We start from the raw sequence: 24845 nt of genomic DNA, 5'->3' as shown, positions 1-24845 counted from the left end.
GTTTGTGGGGGAGGGGGAGGAGGGGTTGGAGGGAGGAAAAGGGAAGAGGAAGTGATGTAATTATATCATCTCAAAAGATTTAAAACTATGTTTACTTATTACTTCTGTATGTCTGTATAACAAGTGGACACACGCATTCTAGAGCATGCCTGTATAAGTCAGAGGACAGCTCTGGGTAGTGATTTTCACTTCTGGTGATCACACTCACATATATCAAGGAACTCGTATCACAAGACTTTACTGCTAAGCCATCTTGCCAGCCCTTTTTTTTTCTTTTCTTTTTGATGTGTGTTTATGTCTGTGTGTGTGTGTGCGTGCGTGTGCATGTGTGAGAGAGACAGAGACAGACAGAGAGAGACAGACAGACAGACAGACAGACAGGGACAGAGAGAACTCTGTAGCCCAGGCTGACTTAGAGCTTACTATATACCTTTGAGACCTTGTCCACCCTAGAGTAACAATAATCCTGGGCTAGGGCTGGGGGATTTTCGAATGTGGACTGGAGTCCAAGTGCCACAGTGCACGTGAGCAGGGAGAGAAGAGGCAGTCCAACACAGATGGTTGCTGCGAGGAATAGTAGGGGCCAGTGTGGGACTGTGCTTCCCGACGTCGTCAGAAAATGACACTTGAGAGCTCAGTGCCAACTGGGGGTAGGGCTGAGGGCTTGGTATTGAGGTTTTGAAGGTGTGCCTTCTAAAGTCTACGCTGGAAACTTAATCCCCAGTGCAACCGTGGCCACAGGTCATGGGGCTGCGCCCTGATGGACAGTTAATCCACATTTAAGTGCACTATTTCCCCAGTCCCAGTTCAATACTCTGTCTTGGATGTTCCCATCCATTGTTCTGGTCCTGCAATGCAGGAAGGCCGTCACCAACTGTGGAGTCAGGACTTAGACTGCTGTGTCTGTACAATTATAAGAAACAAACTGGGGCTGGAGAGATGGCTCAGCGGTTAAGAACATTGACTGCTCTTCCAAAGGTCCTGAGTTCAAATCTCAGAGCTCAGGCCCAAGAGCTGAGATTGTGTCCATATATGGTAAAAACTGCGCCCTATATAACCAGTCCCAGGGCAGCTAGGAAAATATGCAGACCATGTCTCAAAACAAACAAAATGACTAACTTTTGCTATTTTGTCACGGCAGAAGATGAGCTAACACAAAGGGGACCATGTCAGACTGGAAAGTAGAGAAAGGGAAGTGAAGTAGATTTTATGGTCACTGATATTTGGATGGGTTAGTGAGAGAGGAGATTAATTTTCACATGATAGAAGACCATGAAGTGCAATAATTTAAATATTGAAATACCATATTTAAATTGTAAATAAATTTAAAGGAGACTTACTGTTGATAATCAATTAAAGAGTGTGAATCCTGAGCCAGACTCTGGGTTTGAGTTTACAGTGAGATCCTCTCTCAGAACACCAAAAATAAATAAAACTATAAATTAAGTTTTGTGAAAATAGTCTTATGAAATAAATGTGGGTATGGAAGAATAATTCCGTATATATGTTACAGACTGGGCATGGTGGTGTTCTGAACAGCAAGCTGATGTCTGAGGAAGGGGCCTTCATGATCCTTTTCTCAGGGTTGGATTGCAGGCAGATTTTTTTCAGTCTGCAAGGAGGTTTGAGTTACTTTGAACCAAGATAAACTATTGCTAGAGAAACCACAGCTGGTGAGAACTAGAAACTATGGGAAATCTTTATTCTGCTTTGCCTTTAAAAGAAGCTGAACGCCTTTAATCCCAGCACTTGGGAGGCAGAGGCAGGCGGATTTCTGAGTTCCAGGACATCCTAGCCTGGTCTACAGAGTGAGTTCCAGAACAGCCAGGACTACACAGAGAAACCCTGTCTCCAAAAAAAACCACAAAAAAAATCACAAAAACAAGAAGAAGAAGCTGAAACTTTGAATAAACTGTGTATTGGCTGTCTCAGCTGTGTACCCCACCCCACCCCCGTGTCCTGTTAATGTGGCTCTACCCTTGGGATCCCTACACACGCTGACAGCGGTGCACACCTGTAATCTCAGCCTTTGGGAGGTAGAAGCAAGAAGATCAGGACTTCAAGGTCATCTTCCACTGCATAGGAAGTTTGAGGCTATTCTGGGATATACTGAGGACACGGTGTCTGTTGGGTAATACATTGACAGTCCTCCCTTGCACCCCCACTCCTAGGGGCTGCTCACAGAGCCTCTCCTACATGCCATACAAGCACTCCAGCACCGAGCCACACACAAATGCATTTTAAAATTATTTTAAGACAGAATCTCACTGAATGGCCCAGGTTGCCTTCAAATTTGTGATCCTCTCACTTAATCAACCTCAGGTAGCTGGGGTTACAAGTATGCACCACCACGCCCACCTGTATATTCAAAAGCAAAATGACCTGGTTTTGAATGGTTTTACTAGGTAGCCCAAGCTGGCTTGGAACTGACTATGTAGCCAAGGCTAGCCTTGAGCTGAAATCATCCTGACTCAGTCAGGTGCCCCCATACCCCACTTAATTTTTGTTGGTTCTTATTCTTCATTACAATACATGCATAAAAGGAGACCCCCATTAGCCAGATAACCTGACGCGGAGAACCTTTGTCTGATCCTTTTTGCCACCGCTTTCTGGTCAGGTCTTGGCCTTTTCTCTTTCTGTAAAAATACAGATATGTTATTGTATTACTTTGTCAATTGTGAGAATGTATGTGATTTTTGAAAACTTTAACTTAAAATATATATTTTGGAGTGTCCTTGATAAAGTTAATGTTACCACATTTTTGAGGTTTAGTTTATCTACAAGAAACATAATTATTTGTTTAAAAGAATAGATCTTCCAAAGATGAAATACTCATTTTTCTAGGGCCCTATCTCTGCTTGAGATCCTTGTCTTTAAAAGAATATTTTTATGTATATGGATGTTCTGTCTACATGTATGTCTGTGTATCATGTGTGTACCTAGAATCCACACAGGCTGAAGGGGAAACTGGATAGCTAGGGCTGGAGGTACAGGTGGTTGTGAGCCACCACGTGGGTGCTGGGAATTAAACCTGGTTCCTCTGGAAGAGCAACCAATGCTCTTGATTGCTGAGCCACGTCTCAAGCACCTTGGCTTAGATGATGATAATCTGGGATTGTATGCATTACCACCATACCCAGCAATGATTTTTTTTTTTTTAATGAGAAAAGTTATTCCAGCTTATAAACTTAAGAAAGAACTGCTATGGGTCAGAGACCCACACAGAAATGTTAGGAGACAACTGCAGTGGTCTAGGGGTGTGCTCTTGAATCTGTAGCATAGCTTCTGGGTTACACCAGCTTTGTACATGGGAGCTATTGTACTGGTGGGTGCTGCTATCCTTATTACCACTATGATCAAGACATTAATGAAAGGTCAATGCTACAGAGCGCTGTAGTAGAAAACAACCTACAAGTTTAGAGTAGCTATACTGCTTTATCCATGCTAGCTAGAATCAAATTGTTTACAATGAAACCAAGGATTACAGAGGCAACAGCCCGAAGGCACAACGGCTACATAAATTTCCAATGACTCATTCCCAAAACTGACCTACACAGCCACACCCCAAATACCCACACCCCTTTTCCTTTTCAGTGCTTGAAAAAAAAATTCAGGCATCCATTCCCTTTGGTTTATAGGTAGCAAATTCTAACAACCCCACACACCACACACTTAAACAAAGCTCTTTCCATTTTCTATCATTCCACAGCTCCAAGGCACCAAGGAAGTTTATTATTCTTGTTATACCGTGGCCCCAGGGATCTGAATTCTTAGAAGTTGCTCTTAAAGTTAAGTTCTTATTCCATGCCCCAAATTCAGTTTATTACAATCTATACATTTTTAAATTCTTTATTACTTAGAAAAACATCATTAATTTATTTACTGGGTGTGTGTGCAGGTCAGAGGACAATTTGCTGGAACTGGTTCTGGGTCTAGAATTCAGGTCCCAAGGCTTGGTAGCAAGCGCCCTCATAGCTAGCATGTGCTCTGTCGCTGGCCCCAAGCTTCCTATTTTTATTTAGCTTTATGATTCTGGACTTGACCCTTCAACACTTTCAGTTTTTCTGTTCAATAAGCACAGTTGATCCTGTTATGGACTCATTTAGGACACATAGACTCAACCGTAAGCCTTGCGACCATCTATCTGTTTTACACAATCTCGTAAGGACTTTAGCTCTCACAGCACCAACCTGGGCACAGAGATTTTGGTGCTTTCTCGACCTTTTGAAGTATAAAGGCAAACAGTTCTACTACCAGAGGTTTGGTAGTCCATCTTTTTAAACACATTCTTGGAAAGCCTATCAGAATGTCAAATGGTAAGACACTGTGAGGGTCTCCAAAAGACCCTCCCAGGAAGAGGAAAAGGAAAGTCAGATTAAAAGTTACTCGTGCAATAGTTTCTGTCCTGCTTACTGCCTGTTAAACAGGAACTTTTATTAAATACGGACTTTTCGATTGTCCCTTCTCTCAAGTGTTCTCACTGCTGGCTTTGGGTAGTTGACTGGGATTAAAAACCGAAGGGCCTGTGAACGAACTCGTTGCACCGTCTGTTACTGTCATCTCTTTTCCCCCCAAACAAAGAACTAGTCACTGGCTGAGAGTGTGGGGACCCACCAGAGCGGTCTCTCAGGAGGTCAAGCTGGCTGTCTAGTCCCACTTCTGGTGGCAGGATCAGGCCCAAAGACCAGAGGGCCGGACCGGGTTCGTAAGGCCCACGGAGGAAGAAGGCAGGGCGGCGGGAGCTGACAGAGCCAGGAAGGGATCCGCTAGGGCGTGCGTGGGTGCGAGCGGGATGGCAGGACGCTCTCCCTAGGCAGTTCAACGGCAGAAGTGTCTCCACCCAAGCAGAGCAGAGAGAGCAAGGCTCGCAGCTCCGGACCAGTCCGACCTTGGCCGCATCACGTGACCTAGCTCAGGGGCGGGGCAAGCGGCCCGCCCGGCCCCGCCCACCCCGCGCGCATGCGCGTCGGCCGGGGCGCTGAAATTCAAAATTTGAACGGCCGTGGTAGCCTACCGACTCCGTGGGTGCGGAGGGCAGAGCCGACTGGGTGTGAGAGCGCCCGCCGCCTTGACTGCAGTCCTCCTCCAGGAGCTGCGCCGAGCCTGCACTCACTTCTTTCCTCTTCCTGAGTTTGAACCGTCGGACCCACCGTCTAGCCGTCCACTCGTGAGGCCTGGGGCGATGGACCCGTTCACCGAGGTGAGAGACTCTGCGGGCGCTGTGAACCATGACCCCTGCCGACTCCGGGACCCCCGCCCGCGCTCGCTGTCAGCCTGCGGCCAGCGTGGCGCGTGCGCACAGCGAGCGTGCAGCCGGGCGGAAGCCGTGGGGTCGCAGCCGCCCGGGCTTCGCTGCTCCGTCCCTGGCTCTGGGGAAGGCAGGGAAGACAGGGCCTCAAAATCCCCATGCAAACCCCGAGCTCTGTAGTCGTTTAGCCTTCCTCCACTCCCCCAAGTGCTGGCTCAGGGTGTGAGCGCCTGGCCACTCTGGCTTGAGCCTGCCCTCCGGCTCCCGGGACTTAAAGCACGCTTTCCTCCATCCATCATCCGTCTTGCTGTCCCCCGGGAGAGTGCGGCTCAGGGCCTAGTGGGACAAGCCCTGCCCTAAAGCTGGAATAGTTGGCAGGGTGGAGTCCGCCCAGTGACTCGTACTGTGTGCCTGGAATCTGATGGAAGTGATAAAGGACTTCACAGGCCCAGAGGAGCTTGAGCGCTTAAGGATCCTGTGATGAAACCACCGAAGTCTAAATGAGCAGGTGCTTTAGCCTGGCGTCCTTCATAAGTCACGGCTCTACTAACTTTAGAAAGAAAGGCTCCTGCACAGGGTTAATACTGGTTGAAAGGAAACAGGGCTTAGTTACCTCAGCGTGAACAAAACAAAATTATAAGTGTATGCTGTAAGGTTAGTACACCTCAGTGTTTATGTAGCGTATCATTTCAACAATGCCTTCCTCATCTCATCCTTGGAAATAAGGTCCAGATTCCGTTGTTAATCTTATTATTTATGTCTAGTTTTAGCTTCACGTTGCAGCTGTGCACCGACATTCAGGATTGCGTGTTGCTGTTGGCCCATTCTTTTATTGCAGGACAGTTCCTCTTTTTCTTTTGCTTCAAGCTGTTCTTTAAATTCCAAGACTGTTGTGAGTTTTGTAAAGTGGGCATACAGTGTTTCTGTACTACATTGAAAAATGTCGTAGAGGATAGTAATAATTTATTTTGGGTAGTGTAGTTAACAATTCCATAAGCTAAGCCCAAGATAATAGTTAAGGGTTTCAACAATTAAAGATTTCAACTTGACAGTTATGCTGCCCCACACACCCTGTGCTCCGTTTGAAGTTCTCAGTTATCTTGAGGAAAACAACATTTTGATAACGTTAGAATTTCTAATAGAGGACTGGAGAGATGGCTCAGCTGCCAAGAGCACTGGCTTCTCTTCCAGAGAACCTAGGTTCAATTCCCAGCCCCCATTTGAGTCTCATAAAAGCCTGTAACTCCAGTCTCAGGGGATCTAATGTCCTCTTCTGGCCTCCAGGGACCCCAGATATATATGTGGTACCCAGACATACTTGTGTATGGTATCCCTACACACACAAATAAATGAATTTGAAAAAACTTCTAGTAGAAGCAGCCACGACATATTTTGTAGCAGCTATAGCGAATAGGGACAATTATTCACCAAATATTTGTCACTTACATTGAATCTTTAAATTTTTATTTATATGAGCCAGGCTTTGTGGCTCATACCTTTGATCCTAGTGCTCAGCCGGCAGAGGCCTGAGGATCTCTTGAGTTCAAGCCAGCCTGTTATTCCAAATGCAACTAATATATATAATCATTTTCCGAGACAAGGTTTATATGTGTGTGTGTTTGCACATTGGCTTATGAGTTTGAATTTTTTATTGAAAGCATTTATTCTTAAAACTTGCATGCAGTAAAGTTACCACAATTCTAGATAGTATTGACTTTAAAAATGATATTTTGTGACTAAAAGAATAAAATTACTTAAAATAGTGCTATATACAGGAACAAAACTCTTTGGAAAGTTGGTTGAAATTTGTCCTTTAACTTAAAAATATCCTTTTGAAGGTAGTACAAAACTCAGACAAAAAAAAAAAAACTTCTTGTTTGGGTTCTTTTAGAATGTGTTTGAAAATGTGCATGCCTTAATGTGTAGTTTATATTATAAAAGCTAGGTCAGTTGCAGTTAGAATAACAGCTTTGAAATCTTTTCCTTAATTGGTAATGAGAACACAGAGTGAGTTCCAAGACTAGGTGCTCAGTGATAACATTCATAACATTTTTGTACTGTGAAATGAGTTTCTAACACCGTTTTGTGTGTGTTTGTTTGCTAAAAGGGACTGAATGTCAGTATAAAATAATAACTTTCTCAGCAAGGTTCTTACTCAAAACCATGCAACACAGAAAAATTACTTGAGATTATTTTTTAAAGTCCTCTCAGGGTGATTTTTTAGCATGATACAATGCCATCATAAAACAGAAGAGAAATTATCGTGTTCTATCAATGCCAGGACATTAAGACTTTATTCTCTTAATGAGTCCTATTTCAAATGCTACAGTCCTGGTAAACACTGTGTGCTTAGGCCTCGTCTCCCTGCCGCCCTGGTGTCCAGCATGCCCTCCCTCACTTTGCCTGCCTTTTCTGCTTTATAAATGCACCCTTAACCACCAGTTTGCAGGACGCCCTCCAGACCTTCACTGAGAGTCGCTTTCACAGTACTCCCCTCTGTGCACTTTGTGTTAAATGTGCTTCCTTCCAGAATGGGTATGTTCCAAATCAACTGTTTTTTTTTTTTCCTTTTCAGATGTATGATACAATAAGGAAAGTGTACTTAAAATACTGAGCACATATCTTTACATAATTTAGACATTATTTCTTCAATTAAAAAAACCACATTGGCACTTATTAGCCTGATTTTATTATTTAGACTGTTTAAATGTTTATTTTATTTTTACACCTGTGGGTTTCGAATCCATTGCAAACAGTAGAGCACTGTGTGCATTTGAATGGCAAAACCACATTTTTCCGTTGTGACCCATTGGAAGCTGTTACTGACTCAGTGCTTGACTCTGGAGAATGGAATGTTGGCCGTGCCCATCGATGGATATAATTAGGGCATTTTTTTTCCCCCAAAGTGATGTATTTTATTGTGAAAGAGATTGCAAACCATTATGAATTTGTATAGCAGTCTGGTCATCTTTGATTGGTTGGAGGAGACTGTTTTAGGGTATGAAGGTCTTGTGCGCACACACAGTATTTTAATTGCACAGCCTTTTGATTGTCACTTCTTTCAAGGAACCTTAAATTAGAAGAGAATTCTAAGTGCAGAGGGCTGTGCCTTAACCCAAATTTAGTTCATTGTTGTTTTTAACAAAATCTCAACTGTTTGATTTTACTGCTCAGGAGCCAGATGCTGGGGTGAAAGCCTGCTAGCTCAGAGAGGCAGAAAAGGCACCCAGATGACCTTCCTCCATTGCCAGCATCCCAGAGGAAGTTCTTCACTCACACCGTCTCAAAGCCCTCAAACTTAGTGCCCCCTTCTACTTCCTGTGAACTTCTCCATCAGCTCTTCTGCCTCTCTCTTTCTTTCTATGTTTTTTTCCTGTTTGCCCCCTGTCAACTAGTTGCTTATCCCAGTCTGACTCTTGACCTATGGTTGACTTTATTTGATCCTGTTTACAGTCTTCAAGCAGAAAGCTCTTGGATTAAAGGTACATGCTAGAGCTGAGGTACACCACAACTAGAAACAGTCGTGTGTGTGTGTGTGTGTGTGTGTGTGTGTGTGTGTCCCAGTAAATAACACAGGGTTTACAGGCTTTACAGGGGACCAAATATCCTGCAACAGTTCACGGTTTGTGTTGTTGTAAGCAGAGTCTTGTTCTGGAGACCAGGCTAGCTTTGTGTCCCATGTTGTCTCCCACTCATGAGCTCTCCCTCCCTCCCTCCCTCCGTGGCCTTTGAAGACCCACCAGAGTGGCTACTATCTTGATAGAGCTCGTGCTCCTTCTAAGGGGCTCGCTCTTTCTTTTCTGTGTGTTTGGGTTTTTTTGTTTTGTTTTTTGTTTTTTCGAGACAGGGTTTCTCTGTGTAGCCCTGGCTGTCCTGCCTGGAACTCAAGCTGTAGACCAGGCTGACCTCGAACTCAGAAATCTGCCTGCCTCTGCCTCCCGAGTGCTGGGATTAAAGGCGTGCACCACCACGCCCGGCCTTCTAAGGGTCTCTTAAAAATTGTATTTTAATTAAAGAATTAAATGGGTCAAATAGAGCTTACTCCCCAAGTCTATATTAATTAATTAATTAATTACTGCTCAATATATTGCAGGGTAGTGATTATCTGAGTTCTTCTTTAATCATGTACATTTTAATTAAGAATAAATTATTTTATAACATTTTGATTCAAATAGGAATGTCTTGATTCTGAGTGAGAAAAAAGGAGTATTTATAATTTTTTTTTTTTTTTTTTTTGAGACAGGGTTTCTCTGTATAGCTCTGGCTGTCCTGGAACTCACTTTGTAGACCACGCTGGCCTCAAACTCAGAAATCCGCCTGCCTCTGCCTCCCAAGTGCTGGGACTAAAGGCGTGCGCCACCACTGCCCGGCGTATTTATAATTTTAGGATTTAAACTTACGATTATTTTATTATCTGTTAGTATTTAATAAAATATAAGATTAGCATATTTTTCTCCTTGGGAAGTCTGTTATGAAAGACCAATTACAGTTATTTTTTGCTGTTTGTCACAGTTTCATATCTGAGTGTATTAGTTTTGAAGCTATTACAAGTTATTATAAGTTTAGGGACTTAAGCTGGGCATTGTGTTGTATACCTTTAATCCCAGCACTCAGGAGGCAGAGGCAAGTGGATCTCTTGTGAATCTGAGACCAGCTTGGTCTACATGATGAATTCCAGGAAAACCAGGGCTACAGAGACCCTGTCTCCAAAAACCAAAAAATGAGTGACTTAAAGACCTGATGTCTGAAATGGATTTTATCAGGTCAGTAAGCGTGTAGGTAGGCTCCTTCCTGTCGTGAGGCTCTAGTTGAGATCTATTTCCTAGCTGTCTGCAGCTTGTAGATCTTAGACAAGATGTCTTGTCTTCTGGCCCTCCATCCCTGCTCAGAGCTTCAGTTCTCATCAGTCTGCCTCTGCCTGTCATCATCTTTCCTGACTGGTCCTCCTTCCTCCCTTTCCCCACTGTACACCACGGTGCTACCCTGTAGGAACCACTGTGATTTTCTTGGGTCTACTCAGATAACCCAGGATAATGTTTACATATCTAAGATTCTTGATCACATTAACAAAATTTCTTTTGCTATAAGATAACACGAACATTTGTAAGTCCAAGTCAGGAGCACAGGCATTTTTGTGGGACTATTTTTCTACCTAGCACACTGACATACTTAAACAATTTCCTTCTGTTAATTTTTTGTTTGTTTGTTTTTAAGATTTATTTTATATATGTGAGCACACTGTCACTGTCTTCAGACACACCAGAAGAGGACATCAGATCCCATTACAGATGGTTGTGAGCCACCATGTGGGTGCTGGGAATTGAACTCAGGACCTCTGGAAGAGCAGTCAGTTCTCTTAACCACTGAGGCATCTCTCCAGCCCCTCTGTTAATTTTTTGTTTTAATGGGGGAGGTTGGAGAGATGGTTTAGTAGTGAATGAAGAGCATATGTTGCTCTTGCAGAGAGAGAACTTGGTTTAGTTCCCCATATCTATATGATAATTCACAGCCATCTGTAACTCCAGTTCCAGGGGTCTGCCATCCTCTTCAGACACAGGTAGCACATTGTTCATACACATGCACACACTAATATTTTTTCTTTTCTAATTTGAATTCACTCTCGGTGCTGTAGTCCTAGCTCACTGGTTACAGTGAGTTGCTTTCCCAGAGGATGGAGTTCTGCTCCCAGCACTCACAGTGACCAGCTCACACTGCCTCTAACTCCAGCTCCAGGGTCTGACACTCTACCCTCTTCTGGCCTCCATGGGCAGTTAGCTGCGTGTGTGCATATTTGCAGCCACACACACACAACTGCATATATTTACTCGTGTGTGTGGGGGTGGTAGTGTGTGTATGTCAGGTACATGTGTGACACTCAGAAAACAATTGTTTCTTTCCTCCTTCCATGTAGGTTCCAGGGATTGAATTCTAGTGGCAGTCCTTGCAGCATACACGTGGACCTGCTGAGTAGTCTCAGGGTGCTCCCCCTGCTCCTCCACAGCCACAACCACTCTCCTACTTAGCAGAACAGAAGTTTGTGTTGAGCTCGGTAGTGGCTCATCTCTTGCCTGTAATCACATAGCATCTCTCAGTGTTACGGCAAGTTATCTGGAGCTGAATGCTGTAATGCTGGCTTTCAGTGGAGCTGCTCCTCTAGCTGTCAAATCTGGGCTTTGCATAGGATGAGCCAGTCCAAGAAAGCGAGTGCAGAAGCTGGGGCTTGGGACCCACATTGAACATTATATAGTATATTACTTGTGACAGTCAAAGCCAACCATAAGTCCAGGCCAGCCAGCCCAGTTCACGTGCTGATGCAGATTCCTTTGTATGAGTATGTTGGCATAGCTGTGTGTGCAGGTGGACGGGCACACACGTGCATGTGAGACCGGGATGACATCACACGTCTTCCTTAGACTTTCCCTTATGTTCTGAGATAGGAGTTTTCACCCAACCTGACTCACTGATTGGCTTGACTGGCCAGCCACTGAGTTTCAGGAATGCTCTTGTCCCTACCCTTCCCTAGTGGCTGTTGATGGATGTGGCCAGGCTTGGCTTTTTGTGAGTACTGGGGGTCAGACTAAGCTATCACTTAGTCCCTGATTGCACCTTGTGATTGTAACAGACAGCACACAGCATTTAAAATCTTATATGAGTATCTTTACATGCTTCCTATTTACATCTTAAACTGACTGTAGGAGTTTTGATACGGGTGCTTGGTAAATCTTGGTTCAGTTACTTGAGATTTTATCTTTGAAATGTGTTTGACTATTCTCCTAACAGTTATTGATTTTAGAAGGCATCTGAGGTTTTGTGAGCCTTCAGCTAACACTGTGTTTTAACCCTGGTATAATATAGAAATTGCTAGAACGAACACGTGCCAGACGAGAGAATCTTCAGAGAAAAATGGCTGAGAGGCCTACGGCAGTAGCGAGGTCTGCCCCGCATGCGAAGAGAGGCAGAGAGCCACTTTCAGAAGCAAGTAATCAGCAGCAGCCCCTATCAGGGGGCGAAGGTAAGGGACTCCGGAACAGTACAGCTGGCGTGGCTTTAGAGTACGGAAACCCATGTAGAAGAACCAGTCTCTGGGAGGCAAATGCAACAGACGTGGGCAGGAATAGCCTTCTGTTACATTTCAAGGGTGTTGTATCAGGCCAGACAGAGAACTTGGTTAGATAGCCAGGGAAACTGACTTTTCATGAATTCACACTCTTATCTTAAACATTTTTTTTTAAAGATTTATATATTATTATATGTAAGTACACTGTCTGTCTTCAGACACACCAGAAGAGGACATCAGATCTCATTAGGGATGGTTGTGAGCCACCATGTGGTTGCTGGGATTTGAACTCAGGACCTTCAGAAGAGCAGTCAGTGCTCTTACCCGCGGAGCCATCTCTCCGGCCCTATCTTAAACATTTTTAAACCTTTTTTGAAATACATTTATTTTTATCTTATGTGCCTGGATGTTTTACCTTCGTGTGTGTGTGTGTGTATAGTGTCTGTGGGAGGCCAGAAGAGGGCGCTGGATCCCCTGGGGCTGGAGTTGTATACAGTTGTTAGCTGCCATGTGGGTTCTGGGTCCTGGAAGAGCACAGTGCTCTTAGCCACTGAGCCATCTTTCTGATGGGCACCTCCTAAGCTTTTGTTTGTTTAAAAGAGTATCCTGTTGTGTGGGCAGTGTGCACGGTGCATGTGTGGAGGTCACAGAGCAGCTCCACAGAGTTGGTTCCTTCAGGTAGGTTCTGGGGTCAAATTCAGGTTTCCAGGAATGTGTAGTAAGCATGTTATCATTGTCCCATCCCACTGGCCTTTTATTCTTATTTAAAATCTTAATTTCCTGAGTTGGGGAGATGGATTAAGTCCTTGATGCACAAGTGTAAGTAAGGACTGAAGTTTGTATTCCCAGTGTCCATGTAAATGCTGGGCTTGGCAAGGACATGCATGGGGGTGGAGGCAGGGCTGCTCTGACCAGCTGGAGATGTAGACTAGCTGAGTGGATGAGCTCTGGGTTCCAAGGAGAGACCCTCTTCGGTTTATAAGGTGATAAGGTGGAACACATAGAGGGCACCAGTGGCAACCTCTAACTTCACTTGCATGTGTACTTGCATACGTGTGTGGCCAAACACAGAGCAGTATGCATACATACATAGCACATAGTCGTTTCAAAAGATCCATTGAGACTCACTGTTGAGTAGAAGCAAAATACCTTACTTTGAATGGTGCCTTTAGGATTTTTCACTCACTTTATTGATGCTAAATTACGAGATGCTGATTTTCTTTGGTATAGATGAGATAGTACAGTTGTCTTCAGAGCCCAATTCTTGCCTAAGCCTCAAGTGAGGTATCCTTAGACTTTGTTTTAGTTATTGTCCATGGCAGCCTGTTTCAAAAACAAACAAAAATCAAATTCCAGAAAACCTGTGTCCTAGAACCTAATTTCTCTAGGCTTGACCCTTCTTCCTTAAGGAGAAGTGATTCTGCTGTGTGAGCCTTAGACTTCTGTAGAAGGCGTGGTTATTGTAGTGAATGTGCTGCTCATTCTCCTGCTGTCTGAAAATTACATAAACTCTTATACATACATCTTGAAAATATTTAAACTGATTTTCATTGACTTAACAGATAAATGACATGTTCACCTAAAAAAAAAGTTTGTTTTCCTGTCATACTTTGAAGTTAACAGAAGAAAGAGTATTGCATTTTTCTTAGAAGTAGCTAAAGCACTAGAGAGATTTGATTCCTTATTAATTGTTAAGCACACACCTCTAGTTTTTAGGCTGTGAAAACTGCAGAGGTCTCACCGTGGGCTTTTGTTGCTCTTTTGGATCTAGAAAAATCTTGTACAAAACCATCACCATCAAAAAAACGTTGTTCTGACAAAATTGAAGTGGGAGCTCCGGACTTAGAAAATACAGAACCTATTGATGTTGCAAAGCCGTGTTCTCCGATGCCTGCACCCCGACAGACGAAGCCCCCAGCACCAGCTGCCATCAGTGATTCTGTGGCTGCCCCAGCTCCCCTGCTCAGCGCGGACAGAGGGCCAAACTCAGGGTCCGAAGCATCTGCAGCCTCCTCAGTTAAAACTCGAATGCAAAGGCTCGCTGAGCAGCGGCGCCATTGGGATAGTGATCTCGCAGGTATAAATGATGGGGATGGGTGGCCCTGAATTGTTTTTGTAAGATTCAGCATGTATAGCTGGGTGTGGGGGTACACTCTTGTAATCCCAGCTCCTGGGAGGCTGAGGCAGGAGGATTATAGATCTGTGGCCTGCCTCAAGTCCCATGACAGGAAAGGGCTTTTGTTTTATCTGTGTATGTGTTCTTTGCTTGTAGTTGATTCGTGTACCAGGAGTATAGCCACAAACAAACAAACAGAAAAACAAAAACAAAAAAAAACAGTGAGAAGAGACGTTTTTACTTAGGTGGATGATGAGGTTCTTGAACCAGGAGAAGCTTCACCTAGAACTGAATTACTTCCTGTTTGCAGAGAAGACGTCCTGACTTCAGCTCTGTATTCAGGAAATCTATCTCATATGTTCACTCATCACTAAAGACACTAAGGCACACACTGCTGTTTAGTAGGGGAAAGATGTCAAAATACTTCCCACCCCAAAGCATAGTCTTCAGTTCTGCACACAGATGCGGGACTGGGCCTTAGCTGCAAGCAAGCTAGTGCTAATGGCCAGTGCAGTTTTTGTTGCAGCTAACTGATCATCTTCTGACTGGTTATGTATCCTGTCCCGTGGGATTCAGTTATTCATGGGTGTGAGGGGGACCGCAAACCTGGGAGAAAATGGGAATGGGGGGGGGGGGAGAAGAGCTGAAGAGTTGTCAAGGTCTCCATTTATTAGGCTGAGATGCATGGTTTTAAAGCATACATCAAGGGTAATAGGGAGGGGTCGAGGGGGAATTTAACAAAGAACAAAGAAGTAGGCATCTGCTGACATGAGGGCTGAAGTCAGGCTCCAGGCAGCGGGCACTCTGCGTCCTATCTCCAGAACATAGATCCTCCTTAACAGCCTTGGGGTATCAGGCCGGGCTCAGGCATAGCTCATGTCCTTGGAAGTCATGGGAGTCAGGAAGAGATAGGGAAGAGGGGAGTATAATTCAGCTTTTACAGCCTCAGGTGCCAGGAAGGGAACAGGGAGGAGGGAGTGACAACTGGCTCCTAGCACGAGGCCATTTGACCTGTCAGGGTGGGAGATTGTGAAGGGCTCGATTTCTCACTGTACGGTCTCTGACAGTTATGTAGAAACCTTGAGATGGCTTTCTGAAATATCCATATTATATTAAAAAGGAATCCAGGAGCAGAGGAATTGTAGATGGGAAAAGTTTTAGATCAGCATCTCAGAAGTATGAGAAAGCCAAGCTGTACCTTTGTCTCTGTATTATAAAGCCTTTAATCTGGATGCATAGCCAGAACCAGGGTGAAACAGTCTGAATGGACTGATAGACTCATTGTGTATATTAATTCTGCCTGCATGTACGTATGCACATGACATGCATTCCTGATACCTGTCGAGCCCAGAAGAGGGTGTCAGATCCCCTGGGTCTGGAGTTAAGGACTGTTGCAAGCTGTCGTGTAGGTGCTGGGTATTGAACCCTGGTCCTCTGGGAGAGCAACAGGTACTCTTAACTGGGAGCCATCTCTGTAGCCTGTACACTGAATTTTTTTGTTTTTGTTTTTTCGAGACAGGGTTTCTCTGTATAGCCCTGGCTATCCTGGAACTCACTCTGTAAACCAGGCTCAGATTTCAAACTCAGAAATCTGAGCCAGGCAGTGATGACTCATGCCTTTAATCCTAGCACTTGGGAGGCAGAGGCAGGTGGATTTCTGAGTTTGAGGCCAGCCTGCTCTACAGAGTAAGTTCCAGGACAACTAGGCCTATACAGAGAAACCCTGTCTCAAACAAACAAACAAACAAACAAACAAAAACCCCAGAAAAACAACAACAAAAAAAACCCTCAGAAATCTGCCTGCCTCTGCCTCCCAAGTGCTGGGACTAAAGGCGTATAGCACCACGGCCTGGCTGAATTTTTAAAATACTTAGTAGGTGTGCGTGCGTGCGTGTGTGTGTGTAAGCACTCACATGCGTGCACGTGTGTGTTAAAAACAGTCCTTAATGATTTCACAGAAAGTACTTTTAAGCAGAGTCATTTCTCCATCCCCTCATTACTGTGCATTTTAACTGAAGTTCATTAGTAATGGGCAGCAGAAAGTTTGAGATTTCTTCCTTCCTTTTTTATTTTATATTATTTATTTTGAAAAATGTATTTTTTATGTATGTAAGTTCACCTTCGCTGTTTTCAGACACACCAGAAGAGGACATCGGTTCCATCCCGTTACAGATCATTGTGAGGCACCTTGTGGTTGCTGAGAATTGAACTCAGGACCTCTAGAAGAGCAGTCAGTGCTCTTAATTAATGAGCCATCTCTCCAGTCCTCCCATTTTTATTTCAATTTATTTATTTTAAAGGTATTATTGTGTATTCGCATGTGTCTGACATTCATGTAGATGTCAGAGGCCAACTTGCAGGATTCACGTGTCTCTTGTCACCATGTGGGTCTGGTGAATGGAGCTCAGATAGTCAGGCTTAGCGGCAAACATCCATTCCACTGTTTGTCAACCTTCCTAGTGCTGCGACCTCTGATACACTCTCTCATGCTGTGGCCCCAACCATAAAGTTTTTTCTGTTGCTACTTCATAACTAATTTTGTTACTTATGAATGGTAATGTAAGTATGTAATATACAGATGGTCCATTGTGACCCATAAATTGAAAAGCGCTGATCTGTGCCCACTGAGCCATTTTATCAGTGCCTTATTTTTATTTTTCACATATGTGCTGAAATAAATTCATTTTACTTAAAAATAAAACTAAGGGCTAGAGCCGGGCGTGGTGGCGCACGCCTTTAATCCCAGCACTCGGGAGGCAGAGGCAGGTGGATTTCTGAGTTTGAGGCCAGCCTGGTCTACAAAGTGAGTTCCAGGACAGCCAGGACTATACAGAGAAACCCTGTCTCGAAAAAACCAAAAAAAAAAAAAAAAAAAAAAAAAAACAACTAAGGGCTGGTGAGATGGCTCAGTGGGTAAGAGTACCCGACTGCTCCTCCGAAGGTCCGAAGTTCAAATCCCAGCAACCACATGATGGCTCACAACCATTCGTAACGAGATTTGACTCCCTCTTCTGGAGTATCTGAAGACAGCTACAGTGTACTTACATATAATAAATAAATAAATCTTTAAAAAAATAAAAATAAATAAATAAAACTAAGCTTGGGCAGAAGGAGGGTAGGGAGCAGGTCTCTCCTCTTGATTGTGTATATAGGGTATGATCTGCCCCAAATGCTGGCCAGGATCCTTCGTTGGCGATCACTAGCTGAGAGGTAACTTTTATTTAAATTAGCTAAAATAGGGTTCAATTTCTCAACTCCCCTAGCACATTTCAGTGCCCTAACCATTGTGGCAAGCACTTGCTATGTTGTATGTGTAGGTGCAGGGTGCCTCTTGTCGTTTATCCTAGAGCTTTATGTTATCCATCATTGGCCGGCTCCTGAACTGTCATCCCAGCCCTACAGTGGCTCCTTACAGCATCCATAGCCTATCCAAACAAAAACCAAAAAACAACTTTACAAGCCGGCACACACCTTTAATCCCAGCACTTAGGAGGCAGAGGCAGGTGGATCTCTGTGCAGTGTGATCTACAGAGGGAGTTCCAGGAGAGCCAGGGCTACCTTGAGTCCCTGTCTCAAACAAACAAACAAACAAAACCTGTAGAAAAAAGTACATGTGAAGGGTGTTTAAATTTGGATTAAGTACCATTTAATTTGAAAAGATGTCACATTTAAGTAATGTAATAAATTTCCTGAATGCAAATTTTAAAAGTTTACGTTTAAAAATTTTTTAATTCTATAGGATGTGATCATATGGTTATAAGAATAACAGTTGAATATGGCTTTTGGTTTTTCTGAAAACATTTTCAGATGATGTATCAGAAAGTTCATACTTTGCACCAGTGCCATCTGAGGAAAAGGCTGTCTCACCTTCCAAGCCACCCATTTCAAATGCCTCAGCTACCCCAGTTGGGAGAAGGGGCCGTCTGGCCAACCTTGCTGCAACGATTTGCTCCTGGGAAGATGATGTAAGCCACTCATCTGCAAAGCAAAATAGTGTGCAAGAACAGCCTGGTACCGCTTGTTTATCCAAATCTTCCTCTGCAAGTGGAGCATCTGCTAGCATCAATAGCAGCAGTGTTCAGCAGGAAGCTACATGCTGTTCCCCAAGGGGCGGCAATGCCTCTGTCAGGAAAGACCCATCTTCAAACGCTGCCCATGGATCTTTGCTTAGCGCCTCAGTGTCCAGCTCTGTGGTGAGTCAGTACCATTTTGGTCTTTTGAAATTTCTGTTATAAATGGTAATGACTATATGTAGTCTCTATATGTAGCTAAGTATTATGTAGTGTATATGTGGCATATCTATATGTCTCATAAAAAGTGAAAATTATAAATTTGGTAATTGGTCTAAGATAAATTAACATTTTGTAATTGAAATAATATTAATTTAAATCAACTAAATTTAAAACACCCAAAGTAAATAATAATAATATAAATAAATAAATAAAATCCAGAGTATATAATAATGGAATATGATGGAGCCACTGTTGGTTTTTTCGAGACAGAGTTTCTCTGTATAGCCCTGGCTGTCCTGGAATTCCCTCTGTAGATCTCTTTATTATCATTGGGAGATAACTAAAATTAATCCCTTCATTACAACATTTATTATGGATATCTATAAATATAAGACACTGACTAATTGATTTTATTTTTATTTACAACAAATAAAATTATGAGTTAATTATAAGTTAACTAATTAACTTATAATTAATTAAGTTAATTATCAATGAACTGACTTAAAAATACAAATAAAAATAATTTGATATAATAGTTTAGTAAAATACTAGCCCAATAACTTGAGAACTTTTTTTTATAAAACTAGCAGTGACCCTATCCCTGATAACTAGTAAGCTATCAATATGAGACTAAATGTCCATTAATGTAAATAATAACATTTTATTAGTTGATTTTTTTAAGCCGTTTAACTTAGTATGATCTGTTAGAGAGCAAAGGAAATAATATTTTTGGTAATTTTTTTTTTTTTTTTGAGACAGGGTTTCTCTGTGTAGCCCTGGCTGTCCTGGAACTCACTTTGGCTGGTCTTGAACTCAGAAATCCACCTGCCTCTGCCTCCTGAGTGCTGGGATCAAAGGCGTGCGCCACCACACTCGGCAGTAATTTTTGTATAATGGCTACAACAGAAATGGACCTTCCATGGTTTTGTGCATCTGTGCAATGATGATAATTGCTGTTTACTCTGCCATGTGTTGTCCTGTTTCAGAAAGCATCTTCCCCTGTGAAATCTGCTACATTCAGCACTAAACACTGTGAGGTACAAAATCCTGAGCTACTTCACAAAACTGTCAGTCCTCTGAGAGCAGAGGCGTTGAAACCATGTGAGAAGCCAACTTTATCCCAGGGAGTTCAGCCCAAAGAGGAAGCTAACAGAGAAGTGTGTCTACAGTCACAGCCCAAGGACAAACCTGCAACACCAGGTTAGGTACTTGAAACTGTTGAGTAGATTCAAGACGCTTGTTCTCAACATTTTATTTATGGTTAATTTGTTGTTGTTTTCTATATCAGGCTGGTCTCAGTCTTATGGTCTCCATAGTGTCCAGGGGGCTGGAATTACCTATGCATCTATCATCATCCTACCTTTATTTTTTTTCTTTTCTATTTTTGATATATTAAAGCACATACAGTTAGAAACTACATTTTAGGAGAATGGCAGAGAACCAGTCTTAAAACTTGTATGTGGAACACTGCTTTCCAGTCTTTCCTCTGACTAGAGTAAATCTCATTTTCCCTTGACTAACATAGCAGGCCATCAAGCTCCTTCCACTTGTCTCTGCCCCACCCCAGAGCAGAGAGAAGCTAATATGCATATAGAGTTCTGCACTCCCTTTATATTTACATATATGTATGCCTTTTGCATATAAATAGAGGGTTGTATTTCTTAGAGTAGTAAGCTATGTTCCATAAAATGCTATATTGATCTTGTGACTAATCTTCTGGTGTGCTGCACATATCATTGACTGAGAAACACAGGACTAAACAAAGTTAGCAAAAACATATGGTGACAGACTGCACTGTGAGCTGTGTTTACCTTTATATGTGTGCACACATATGAGCATTTGGGCAGGTGTGCCTCTATGGACACGTGAAAGTAGGAGTAGGCTGTTTGCCCTTTTCTTCTTGTTCTCTTGAGACGGGATCTATCATCAAACTGGAAACTCCATTGGCCAGGCTAGCCAGTGATTGCCTGGGAGCCATATGTCTCTACTTTTCAAGGCTAGGGTTACATACAGCCATACCTGGGTCTTTACACGGGTCCTGGAGATTCAAACTCAGGTCCTCATGCTTGCAGAGCATGCTCCCCACTCTGTGTGTGTGTGCGTGTGCGTGTGTGTGTACACGTCTGTCTGTCTATCTATCTATCTCCATTTGCCCTACTATAAAAGTACTTTATACTCTTTTAAGACTGTATGATATCAAGACAACCTTTTGATGAGGTGTGTCTTATAATTTGTAGAAGAAGAAAATAATTTATGTGCACACATGCATGCTATGGCCTACATGGAATCCGAAGCAGCTGTCTGGACCCAAGTTGTATTCCTAGCATCCATGTCACACAGCGGACAACTGCCTGTAACTCCAGCTCCTGGCGAGCTGACGCCTGCCCACAGTCACCTACACACATACACATGTAAACATATGATTTAAAATAATAGAAACATTTAAAACATGTTTTTAATACGCTGAATAATTTCAATATTCATTTTAAATGACTGTTCCTAGAAACCAAGCACTTTGTAACTAATGGATTTAGAATTTTGTCCTTGGAAATGATAATTGCTAGTTATTTTGAATAGATTCCAAAACTGTGTTTTCTGTAGGAGGAAGAGGAATTAAGCCTTTCCTGGAACGCTTTGGAGAGCGTTGTCAAGAGCACAGTAAAGAAAGTCCATCTTACCGAGCATCTCATAAAACCCCAAATATCACTCCAAATACAAAGGCCATCCAGGAAAGATTATTCAAACAAAACACATGCTCATCTACTACCCACTTAGCACAGCAGCTCAAACAGGTAAGGTGGTCTGCGTTTAGTGCTTACTATATGACCTCATTTTAGAACCTGAGGAACAAATAGGAGCCGCTCTCTCTTTTTAAGATGTAGCTTTATTTTAAGTATGTGTGTGTTGCTTGCATTTGTACACCACAAACATGCAGTGCCTGCAGAGGCCAGAAGAGGGCATTCGATGTCCTTGAACTGGTGTTACAGAGGGTGGCAAGGTGCCATGTGGGTCTTGGAACTGAGCTTGTCCTCTGGGAGGACAGCCAGAGCTCTTACCTACTGAGCCAACCCGCCAGCCAAAATAGTCTTTTTGACTGAGCTAAAGAGAATCATTTTGCGGACATGTCATAGTTAAATAAGGCATATTCTCTAGCCTAGGTCGCCTAGAAACTCTAAGCAGCCCAGGCTAGCCCTGTATACTCAGTAGTTCTTCCTCAGCTTTCCATGTATCAGTCCAGGCTAGCCCTGTATACTCACTAAGCAGCCCAGGCTAGCCCTGTATACTCAGCAGTCCTACTTCAGCTTTCCATGTATCAGCCCAGGCTAGCCTTGTATACTCAGCAGTCAGTCCTACCTCAGCTTTCTATGTATTGGGGTTACAGGTCTGATCTCCACAACTGGCTTGGATAAATAGCATTTTGATTCTTTGTAACTCGAACGGCAAATAGGACGATGAAATCATACATCGTACTTCACAACTTGTGTTGTGAATCTTTGAATTTTATAACTAAAGACAAGAAAAGGGGTTTTTGTTTTGTTTTTGTTTTTTCTTTAAATCTTTCTATTAATAAGTCCTTGTGGAGTCCAGGCTGATCTCAAACTAGCTGTATAGCTGAGTGCTAGGATTAGAGTTGTGCGCTATCTCATCTAGCTTTTAAAAAGCTTACTAGCATTAGGATATTCTTAAATGCTGTTGGTTCTTGAGTAAAATAATGCCATATTTAATATGTTTAGGAACGTGAAAAAGAACTGGCATGTCTTCGTGGTCGACTTGACAAGGGCAATTTATGGAGTGCAGAAAAGAATGAAAAGTCAAGAAGCGAGACCAAACAGGTAACACAGTGAGCGTCAGCGAGGTGAAGTAGCAGTGCATTTTAATGTTGGGGTTTTGAGAGGCCAGGGTCTCTGGATCCTGCAGAGGCTGACTACAGGTTTGACATAATCCCCCTGTCTCAGCCTCCCAAGTGCTTCGGTGACAGGTGTGACTCACCTTGCCTGACTTATTAGCAGCATTTGGCATTACCAGTGAGTTTTCTGTTTGAAGACCGTCATCATTGGGCTACCACAGTACTAGATTCTTACTGTTGTTCTCCTGGGTCCCTGGAGACAGGAGTTGTTAGATTACTTTGTACTAAATAGTTCCTGCAGAGACTGTGCGGTAGCAACAGTACTTATGCATGAGAACAGACTTCTGAGCATGATACTAACAGGGAGTTCAGACGGTGCCTTACCCAGAAACTCAGTTGTTTACTGCAAAAGGAGTAAAGAGGTAGCTGAGACACGGATTGGAAAACACACGCCTGTCATTGACTTAGTTGGGATTTCTACTGCTGTGAGGAGACACCGTGACCACCACTAGTCTTTCAAAGGAAATATTTAATTGGGGATAGCTTACAGTCTAGAGGCTCAGTTCATTATCGTACTGGTCAGAAGCATGGCAGCATGCAGACAGACATGGTGCTGGAGAAGGAATTGAGAGTTCTACATCAGGTTTGTCAGGTAGCAAGAAGACAGAGCCACTGGGCCTAGGCTTAAGCTTCTAAGACCTCAAAGCCCAACCCCTAGTGACACACCTCCTCTGGGTAGGCCACACTTCCCAGTGCTACAGGGCCATTTTCGTTTAAAGTACTATAGTTATTATAGCTATCAAATACTGTAGTCATTAGAATCTAGAGAGATGGAGTGTGTTTGAGAAACATGGGATGGGTTTGTGCACTGAGGGTTGAAATGAGTCTGCTGAGGTTTGTTTGGGGTTTGTGCATGCTGAGGTTTCAAGTGTGAAGTCTGCTGTGATGTGTCGGGTGAGGAGTGCAGGGAGAGGAGGGATGACAGGTTGAAGAGAGAGCAGAGCCAGTTAGTGCAGGAGTTGTTGGAAATTTCACTAAAGGGAAGGAAGAGGAGGTGGTGTCTGGAAGGCAGGAAAAGGCACAGCTGTTTGAATTCTTTGTAAATTCAGGTAAATGCCAGTGTTGGTGGGAAGGAGTTGTTAGGAAGTAAGGAATCAAGACAAAGGAAAGGCTGGTAACTGATTGATAGGCAAAAGTGAGGAGAATCCTTTGTGAGAAAGCAAGGTGAGAACTGCAGGTCCTGACAGCTCTGGAGGCGGAGCCTGTCTGTCAACACTGTGTCCACTGCTGGGCACGGGAGGTGCTCACCTCTGCATGGAACATAGTGGATGAGATACTTGGAAGAAGAGATGGCTAACCTGGAAACAAGGGGTCTAGATGGTAGAATAGAGATCTTTCGGGCTCTGTATTAGTTATTTTCTGTTGCTGTGATAAAACACCGTGACAGAAAGCATCTTAAGGAAGAAAGGGTTGTTTTGAAATAGTTCCATAGGACAAGGTCTAAATGTTTGAGTGAAATGAACAAACTGAAGTCATTGGGAAGTGGTTGCAATGACGAGTTACGAAATCCACCTTGGATGGAGGGGTAAGAAAATAGGTTAGAAACAAGGAAGAAAAGCATCAAAGAGGTAAGAGCAACCACTGGTGGGTGTGGGGCAGGGAGAGGCTGGAGGCAGGGTGGGGTATATGGAGAACACAAAGTGTTTCAGGGGAGGCTAAGTTGGAGTGATGGTGAAGGAATTGGGAGAGGCCAAGGTGTTGCTTGACTAGCCTTGGTGCCACCTTGATGATGCAGGTTTTGAACCTTGGGGAGTTGAGAGAAGAGACTTGTAAGTTAATACGAAGAAGTCAGTGGAACCTTTGGTCATGGAATGCACTAAATTCTGGTGTCTGGGTCTTGGAGGAAGAGCTTGAAAAGCAGATTAGGAAGCCACTGAAGTGGGTGCTGCACTCATGCCGTGGGGCTCAGATAGGAATCTGTTTCAGACCTTTGTGGTTTCTCTATGAGCTGGGTTTGTATTTGGGCTAAAAGTGGAGGGTGTTTGTTTACTATGCAATAACGTTGAGGTCAGATTAGTGGGGAGAAGAATATGGGGTCGTAGGTCATTAGAAGAGTATCTGCATATTGGTTGTTTGCAATGTGCTGGTGGTCACTTTTTAAAATTTCACTAAATCTTAACAATAACTGTGTAAGTTAGTAATATTGTTTCTCTTTCCTGTCTGGTAAGCTTGAAACTAGGACATCTAAGCAGACCCTGTGCTCCTGCCGCCCTGCCTATTAAATGCAGTTCTTATTCTTGGGAATGAGACCCTGTGCTCCTGCCGCCCTGCCTATTAAATGCACT

At 43.3% G+C, this 24845-nt stretch overlaps 2 protein-coding genes across 7 annotated transcripts in view; one reads left to right on the top strand and one right to left on the bottom strand.

Annotated features, from left to right (window-relative positions):
* Nucleotides 1–4894, bottom strand: part of Kiaa0895 (KIAA0895 ortholog) — a 50795-nt gene extending 45901 nt beyond the window's left edge. For 3 of the 6 annotated variants that reach the window (XM_029481775.1, XM_021173170.2, XM_021173173.2), the window contains exons 1-2: nucleotides 4615–4702; nucleotides 2581–2636 (exon numbers count right to left, since the gene is read on the bottom strand). The gene's annotated coding sequence lies outside the window, so the exon portion shown is untranslated. Of the gene's footprint in view, nucleotides 1–2566; nucleotides 2637–4614 lie in introns of those variants that run through there. The other 3 variants (XM_029481777.1, XM_021173174.2, XM_021173175.2) reach the window with 3 other exon arrangements.
* A 109-nt stretch (nucleotides 4895–5003) lies between these two features.
* Nucleotides 5004–24845, top strand: part of Anln (anillin actin binding protein) — a 60273-nt gene continuing 40431 nt past the window's right edge. Inside the window, exons 1-7 of the mRNA XM_021171934.2 lie at nucleotides 5004–5200; nucleotides 12104–12260; nucleotides 14077–14382; nucleotides 18229–18614; nucleotides 19640–19853; nucleotides 21255–21445; nucleotides 22388–22486. Coding sequence (XP_021027593.1) covers nucleotides 5183–5200; nucleotides 12104–12260; nucleotides 14077–14382; nucleotides 18229–18614; nucleotides 19640–19853; nucleotides 21255–21445; nucleotides 22388–22486 — 1371 coding nt within the window. The 5' untranslated portion in view covers nucleotides 5004–5182. The remainder of the gene's footprint in view (nucleotides 5201–12103; nucleotides 12261–14076; nucleotides 14383–18228; nucleotides 18615–19639; nucleotides 19854–21254; nucleotides 21446–22387; nucleotides 22487–24845) is intronic.

This window comes from Mus caroli, chromosome 9, assembly GCF_900094665.2.
Source record: "Mus caroli chromosome 9, CAROLI_EIJ_v1.1, whole genome shotgun sequence".
NCBI lineage: Eukaryota > Metazoa > Chordata > Mammalia > Rodentia > Muridae > Mus > Mus caroli.
Note: the sequence above shows the minus strand (reverse complement) of the source record. Positions and strands in the feature narration are given on the sequence as shown.